General features: G+C 33.3%; 1 protein-coding gene across 2 annotated transcripts; it reads left to right on the plus strand.

Annotated features, from left to right (window-relative positions):
* The first annotated feature begins 4,750 nt into the window (after positions 1–4,750).
* On the plus strand, positions 4,751–8,623 carry LOC145160283 (phototropic-responsive NPH3 family protein NPY4-like). Of its 2 annotated transcripts, none has more exons than XM_079079410.1 (5): positions 4,751–4,971; positions 5,506–5,997; positions 6,084–6,153; positions 6,227–7,345; positions 7,864–8,623. In XM_079079410.1, the coding sequence occupies exons 2-5, from the start codon at positions 5,936–5,938 to the stop codon at positions 8,332–8,334; spliced, it is 1,722 nt and encodes a 573-aa protein (XP_078935536.1). In that variant the 5' UTR covers positions 4,751–4,971; positions 5,506–5,935; the 3' UTR covers positions 8,335–8,623. The 2 variants fall into 2 exon arrangements, with proteins under 2 accessions (XP_078935536.1, XP_078935537.1); XM_079079411.1 differs by lacking the exon at positions 4,751–4,971 and adding an exon at positions 4,998–5,214.
* Positions 8,624–8,828: the final 205 nt, after the last annotated feature.

Genomic DNA, 8,828 nt, shown 5'->3' on the forward strand with positions numbered 1-8,828 from the left:
AGAAAACATACATGCAGAGTCACACAGACATATAGCATCCTAATCATAACAAAGCATGGGAGGAAAATCACGTCTAGATGCTAAATCTCTCAAATAAAATCTCAGTCAGCCGATCCGGAAAATCCTCGTGTTTCTGGAGCTAGCAAACTTGATGAAGAATCTAGATCTAGAACCTCACCACCTTCTTTAACGCACACAAAAGAACACCAAAATTACTTCCAAAGCTCAAGAACACACTATGAGAGGCTAGGGGTTCGATCTTAGGGTATAAAGTGATGGAGGCTGATCAATAGAAGATCCATGGGTGTTATAAGTTGCTTAAATAGGGTACAAACCCAGCGCACGCCCAATGTACTCCCATGTAAGCCCAGTGTACGTGGGCAAACCCGCATTCCTGAAACATGCTAGTACACTAAGCGTACTCATAGAGTACGCCCAGTGTACTAGCTAGGGACCAAAAAGATAGAAATTTTGCATTAAGGGGTTACAAGGAAAACATACCAAATCTCAAATGTTACATGGAGCTCTTGATCCATGGTTTGAAGCACTATATTTTGCCCATACTTCCCTTGTCGGTGTTGCCCCTATAAATGTTGAAGCTACTTCAAACAAGGTTGTTATTACTTGGATGTTGTCGTCCCTGAACTCGTTTTATGACTAATACTCTTGGTGTCTACAATTATGACATTTTTTCCCTTGGTGCTCATAAGCTTATTCAATAGTTTGGTATCCCTTAAAAATCTTTAGTTACCATTAAATTTGTCTATTTTAGTTATCCCTCTTCGGTTTCAAGTTTCTTTCGGGTTTCATATTTTTTATGTACTTTTTTGCCCAACTCCCTGCTAGTTTTCTTTAATATATTCCCATTTCCGTTCAAAAAAATGTATCACTAGAAAACCAACCAACATGTTACCAACCGAACTAAAAAAGTTGGTAGCTAATATGTTTAGTTGCCAACATTTATGGTTGGTAGTACCATACGAATTAAGCAATCTTGGTACGGTAATGATATAAAAATTTAAATACAATGGTCATACTGTACCAACCAATTCATATATATATATATATATATATATATATATATATATATATATATATATATAGAGAGAGAGAGAGAGAGAGAGAGAATAAATGAGTTGGTTGGGTACAATATTACCATGATATTCAAATTTTTATATCATTACCGGACCAAAATTGTTCAATTTTAGCCCCCTTAAGTGTGAGGAAATAACCCGTGCTCTATATATATGATCAAGTATAATTTCCTTGCATATTTGGCCCCAAAAAGTTAACTTTAACCAACCATAGAGATAGCTTAACGAGGAAACATAACATAACCTAGCATTGGTGACATAATGGAAAATTCTGGTCATTACACTAAGCCTAGAAATACCACAATATGAGGGATTTTCGACATGATAATACATACACAAAAATATTAAAATCGTTCATTGTTTTTCCTTTCGTTATTTAGGGCTAGATACTACTGATTCGACACATTCAATATCAATTCTTAAATTGATTGTTTTATATTTAAGACAAACTCAACACAGAGAATTTATGTCTTAGGACATTGTAAATGTATACCTCGTTCTGTAAAGAAGTGCTTTTGTAATCGGTATTTGAATATGTTTTCCTGATATGTATTCGTGTTAAATTTCAATAGAATTTGTGTATGTTGTACATGTTTTTTTTTTATTTTTTTATAAATTTAGATATTGTTTACTTTTGCCATAACACAATCTATATTACAATTTTATTTTGGAACATAATTTTCCACCAACCGTTACCATCTATAAAAAACATTCTTCGATTGTTTAACTAGTTTATCATCATCTATTTAAAATGTTTTAAAAACTCAAGTCATTTAATTATCGTTTTTAAGTATATATATTATTTTAAACCAACTATTTTATAATCTCTATCAAATTAATATTTGATAATGTGATATAATTTAACGAGTCAAATTCAAATAAGAACTTAAGAATTGTGATAATCAAACATCTATATCACGGACATCCAAATTGATCTGACAATCGGGATTTGTTTTTGGCCCACCATTTTGTGACCGCCTAAAAATCACGTTCGTCGAATAAATTTGACTCGAGCATGGTGATTGAGTCCTTATATATATATATATATATATATATATATATATATATATATATATATATATATATATATATAACTCTTATAATACAGGTTATCAAAATCAATACAGTTCAAGATAAACCATCTATTTTAAATCATATTTACATGAAACTCCCATAATGTTTCAAGTTATATACTTAAAATTGGAATGTGTTGCCTACATATATAACTCTTACAACTTTTCAACTTATGCTCGTTAATTGATTGGTTACTTGAAATATTTTTCCTATATAACTCTTACAAATTTTCACCTTATGCTACTTAGATTATTGGTTAACTGAAGTCTTTTGCCCACAAAAAAACATTATTTCTACGCTTGATTACTTAAATTTGCATCTCTTCCTGTTTTGTTTTTGATATGTAAAGTGTTTGGAAATGGAAAAGAAAGCACGCATAGAGAGAATTACGAAGTTAAGACGATTAAAACGACTTAACATATACAATATTATATATGTAAGTGTGTGGTTTATTTGTGTGGAACCTCCCATTACTAATTTTGGATCTTTATACTAGCATTTGTTTTATTTTTTCCACCTCTTTTTTATTATACAAACAATAAATCATTGAGCTTGCTACAGAAAAAGTTTTGATTCAACAAACAAAAAATCATTGACTAGGCTGAAGCAACTCAAAAAGATGAATGCTTAGTGATCTAAGTCTCTTGTTTATATGTAAATAGTTTATTGGTTTTGGAAAACAAAAAAAAAAAGCCAAAAACATTGGAAAAACTAAAAATCAAAAAGATCCCTTCAAAATATTTTATAGGTAATGTACAACTAAATGAGATACACTCATTTTCCTATAAATTGTTTATTCTTTATGGTTTTTTCATCATTAAATAATGAGAGATTTTGTTCCCATATGGATTAGATTAGATTTGATGATGATATTTTTATTGTAAATGATGAAGCTAGCAGCCTTATAGATAAAAAAAGTGAAGAAACATAAATGGATATGGGTTTGTTAGTTATGCTTACAAATTGAAGGTCTACTTGTAAGAAGTCAAAGACTTGGTGTATATTAGTTTTAATCAAGTCAGTCAACCCAATGCGTAACTTAAAGTTAGTTATGTCATATTTTTTTCATGTAACTAGTCATAATGGGAGCTACATACCTCTCATGACATTATTCTCATAATTGTCCAAAGTAAAGATGATACAAAATAGTTAATATGGCTAACTACTCACTACACAAGAATATTCTTATGATTCTCATTATCTATTTTGTTATTTATATCTAGAAATTAACTTTCTATATGTGAAATATATCTATAGTAGTTCGAAGGTAATGTATTTACCTCACAAGTTTAAACAATCTCCATTGTTGTCTGAGGCCGAACCTGATTGGTCGAACCGAACCATCAACATAAGACCAAACCGAACCATACGGTAGAAAACCGAGCCGAACCATCAGCAGAAGGCCGAACTGAACCTGGTTGGCAGAACCGTATTTACCCGAATCCAAAAAGGGGTCTGATCAGGGATATATATCATCAAGTCCCCCAAGTATGAAGTAGGAGCGAGTCGACATCTGGTCGTGCTTTGGACTTATACTAGTCGCATATGCAATCAAATGTCTTCATGCGCATGTAAACAAGATTAGAGTTATGATATACTTTGTTCAAGACTTTGTGTGATCCTAAAGTGCAGATAAATCAAACGTTTCGAATATAACTGGTTGTATCAAAAAACTAATCATTGATCGCATCACCTTGAGAAGGGAATTGTTCATTAAGTTCCATGAAAAACATATCAATATAACTTTTATATATAATTCAAATGTGAATTACATATAACGTTTCATAGCTTTTAGTAAGCATATGCTAAGTCACGTGTACAAATATATTCATATATGAATATTTTGTGGTACATTTAGTTTATACATTTCATCAAACAATTAAAGTGCATACAAGTTAATTATATAATTATTGTAAAAGCATTCACAAGTGGAATAGTTAAACTTCACATATCAATGTTGAACGATTGATATGAAGTGAATATGTTGATTATCAATTACACAGATACGATGATGTTATGAAGTGGATATGTTGATGATGATCAGTTAAGGAGATCTGATGACGTTGAAGTGGAATTGGTTAATGAGGTTGAATAATTTAGATGTTGAAACATAATCGATCAACAATGGCAGAGATCTAATGGTTTTCAAACAAAATTAGTCGAGTAAGATGTGATAATCGATAATGATGCTATGATTTTGAAGATATGAGATTTTTGACGATCGACGAACTTGAAGATACGAGAAAATAGTTTGTGATTTTAGGAATTGATTTAATTAATACCATAATTATTTATTTGTCTTTTACCCATTAATTATTTTATTTCCAATTAATATATTTGAGAAATGAGTAAACCATTTCAAATAAATGAATATAAATATATAATTACTAATAAATAAAAAAACGTTTATAAATATATTTTTTTATTAATTATAAATAAACTTTTGCGTATATCCTTAGAACAAAAATGTTGAAAAGGGGTAACCATGAGTTTGTAGAAGCCGAGAGCTTTAACAGTTTTACGGTGGGAACAAGTCGATGAAAGGCATTGGCTTTTTGCGAGAACACAGTGTCGCTTTAGTGGCTGGCAAAGATAAGCGGGCAACTCGTCTTTTTCATGCCTCTTTTCTGTCCTCTCCCTTTCTTCTTTTTCACTTTTCTTAGCTATCCTCTTTTGTGCGATCCCATTTTTTTTTCTCACTTTTTATCGAGCCATTAACAAACCTACAACGACAAAGCTGATTTTGTTCGCTTCACCTTATGCTATTGAATATCAGTTTTAAAAGATTCAAGATTTTTTAGCGGTATGTGGGGTTTTCTTGTTGTTGTCTTGTTCCTTGATCGATCATCTCTTTCTTTCCTTTTCCTTTCTCCTAAAAAGATTTTAGCTTTTACTGTTTTGTTTATTTTCTGCTCTGCTTCCAATCAACTGTTGGATTTCACGTGTTTCTGCTCCCATATTTGATTGATTATTCCAACTTTGATCTAACCTTGAAGTGACTCTATCTTAAATTCAAGTTCTCAAATGGGGTCTGTGAATAACTAAGGTTTGATATCCATATCAATCATGTAATAGTATCAGGATAAGATTTGCATGATATCAAGTTGTACTACTATCGAAACAAATTTCACCCTTAATATGGTTATTTGAGGCTTGAAATGAAATGTGGTTTGTAAATTTGTTTGCTCAATTTAGTATGAGCGGATTAATTTCCGGGTTTTATGCTTTATTGCTCCCTTAATCCTCGAAACAAATTTGTTAATCCTGTGAAATTATCAATCAAAGTTTGTCTTTATTGTTGTCTACTGATATAAGTGGTCCATTTCAACTTTGGCAGGTCGTCATCCTTCGGTAAAAGAAAGATTTTCTTGAAGAACTTTGGATCTTAGGGATTAAATCTTTAAATTTAGTTCCAAGAAAGATAAGATAGCAGATAAATAGTGGGTGTGTCTCCAATGGCATAAAAATTTAAAATTTATCCTACACTATGTGAAAAAGCGTGTACTTTATATTGCATCGTCTCCTTATTCACCTCTTCTTGAAAAAAGCTTGCTTATTTTCAAGAAATCTTGAAAGTTGAAACCTGAATACCCCCTCTTTTCTGGTTTGCCATATATTCAGTTTTTCGCACAACCTATAACCCTAGAAGTTGGTAAAATAAGGAATCAAATACACTCCCATACTTCAAATCGCTCAATTTTATCGATCACGATCTGGGATCTTGAATTTGAAGGTGTTAATCGTTTAGCATCTCTAGGGTTTTCAGTATGAAGTTTATGAAACTTGGATCGAAGCCGGATTTGTTCCAATCCAGTAGCGAAAATACACGGTCAGTTTGCGAATTTCGATCCTTTCTTTTTAATTCATCGATGAACTCAAGAACTTGAAACACCAAATCCCGATCGTCTTTTACAGGTATGTAGCAGCTGAGCTCGCTACTGACATAATCGTAAATGTTTGTAACGTCAAGTTTTATCTGCACAAGGTATAAAAACTTCATATAATGATTTGAGAACGATAATAGTGATGCTAATACTAAAAAACTACTTTGTATGCAGTTTCCCCTTTTGTCCAAGAGTGGTCGTTTCCAGAAAATGATGACAATTTCACACGATGAAAACGCCATTGAAATCGATCTCCATGAAATACCCGGTGGGCCTGGTGGGTTTGAGATATGTGCGAAGTTTTGTTATGGAATGACAGTTACATTAAATGCATACAACGTGGTGGTGGCTAGATGTGCAGCAGAGTATCTAGAAATGCATGAAACTATAGATAAAGGAAACCTCGTTTATAAAACGGAAGTTTTTCTGGATTCGAGCATTTTCAGAACATGGAAAGATTCGATTATTGTTTTTCAAACTACAAAGTCTCTTCTTCTTACATCGTCGTCAGATGAATTGAAGATTGTCAATCGTTGTCTTGATTCCATAGCTTCAAAAGCTTCCATGGATCCCTGTAAAGTTGAGTGGTCGTATACTTACAATCGAACAAAATCTGAAAATGGTAACGAAACGCCACTTTATAATGGTGTTAGAAAACAGGTTATGGTTCCTAAAGATTGGTGGGTTGAAGATTTGTGTGAACTTCCTGTTGATTTGTATAAAAAGGTCATAACAACGATTAGGGGTAAAGGGAAAGTAAGCCTTGATGTTCTTGGTGAATCTTTAAAAGCTTACACACAAAGAAGGTTAAAGAATGGTGGCGATGATGTTAAAATCCGTTCTTTGATTGAAACGATCATGTTTCTTTTACCCAAAGAAAAAACGAGCGTTTCTTGTGATTTTTTGATTCAGTTATTACATGAATCTGTTCGTTTGGATTGTGGGGAAACAAGAAGGCGTGAATTGGGTCAACGAATTGGTCAACAGCTGCAAAACGCATTGGTTTCTGATCTTGTGAATCTTGATGTTGATTTGGTTCAAGAACTCGTTAAGATCTTCATGATGCAGGATCAGATTGCTGATAATGGCGACGAACATGGCTTCCTAGAGGTCAAATTCGTTGACTCTGCTTCCAAAGTCAAAGTAGCCAAGCTCATCGATTGCTATCTTGCTGAAATCGCCAAAAACCCTGATTTGCCATTGTTGAAGTTCACCGATCTTGCAGAAATTGTGTCAACTCTACCTCGGATTTCGCATGACGGAATTTATCGTGCAATTGACACGTTTCTTAAGGTAAATTTAACAAAGTTATAAGAGTTAATTACAAATTGGACCCCGAGTATCACTGTTTTTGCAATATAGTCGCGAGTAAATACATTTTTTTGGCCTCCCAGTATAGCTGGTTTTTTTTTTTTCCAATTTTTTTTTTGTAATTTTGGTCGTAATATGTGGTTTTTCTTACGTTTTTTTGTCACTAATTCAAGTAAAAATACTATTTTTGGTCCCTAAATACAGGGACAAAAACGTCATTCTACAAGGATCAGGGACAAAAATCGTTACAAACTTAAATAAGAACAAAAATAGCAAAAGAAAACTTTTGGGACCAAAATTAGAAAATCAGCTAGACCCAGGGCCAAATTTTCATTTCGCTTGAAAGTTGGGAACGGGCCAAAAAGAAACATTTTGGGCCCAAAAATGCAAAAGAAACATTTTCGGCCCAAAATTGCAAAAAGATACCGGTGGCATATTTGTAATTTGCTTACCTTATAATGAAATTACACAACTGATCTTATATATCTTGAATCTTGTAGGAACACCCTGGGATGAGCAAGATTGAGAAGAAAAGAGTTTGTAGACTAATGGATTGTAGGAAGTTATCATCAGAAGCTTGCATGCATGCAATCCAAAATGAAAGACTACCTTTACGTATTGTTGTGCAGATTCTTTTCTTTGAGCAAATACGAGCCGGGTCCCACTGGAGTTCGAGATCTGGAACAACAAATACAGAAGAAGAATGGGATTCGGTGCCAACAAGTGAAGAACTCAAGAGTTTGAAAGGGGAATTTGGTTCTTTAAGGATAAAAGATGGTGGAAATGGAAACCGAAAGGCAAAAGGAATGGTTATGTCAACAAGGATATTGTCCAAGTTGTTTTCGAGCAAAGATAAGGATAGTGATAATGAGAGTTCGGAAACGTCTGGGAGTCCGAGTCCTTGTTCAACAAATGTACGGGAGATGAAGTCGAATAGTGGTTCAAGAAGTAGGCGGCGTTCGACGTCATAGTGTGTAGATTGTATGACAGTACATACATAAAGCCTAGTACTGTATCTGGGTGTATTAGACTGAGACTGATGTCAGTAGGATAAAACTTGCTTCTGTCGTCTGTGCAAAAGACGTGAAATGTCATGTTATCCTAATCACCGAAAATAGCACTAGAATGGTTGTGTAGTCTTGTCTGTTTTATCTAGTCTTATCCAAGTCCAATCTTGTTGTATCTTGTTCCCGATAACAAATGCAACTAATTGTTAGAATCCGGCCACATTTTTGCTAGAAGCATGTTTTTAACTTTTAAGTGGAGAGGCACAAGTTTTCTTATAAGGTTTCTAGCAGTTCAAGTTGCCTTGCTCAAAAGCTTGATTCGAATCTTATAATTGTTGTCAACTATCATACGTTTATATGTATTAAATTTGATTGCATTGATATGTGCGAAACATTTCACATGAATCATGTGCGATAAAGTAATGAACAATGTTAATGTGTATAATGTCCTATACATT

Source organism: Lactuca virosa, chromosome 2, assembly GCF_052849685.1.
Source record: "Lactuca virosa cultivar CGN04683 chromosome 2, Lactuca_virosa_CGN04683_v6, whole genome shotgun sequence".
Taxonomy (NCBI): Eukaryota; Viridiplantae; Streptophyta; class Magnoliopsida; order Asterales; family Asteraceae; genus Lactuca; species Lactuca virosa.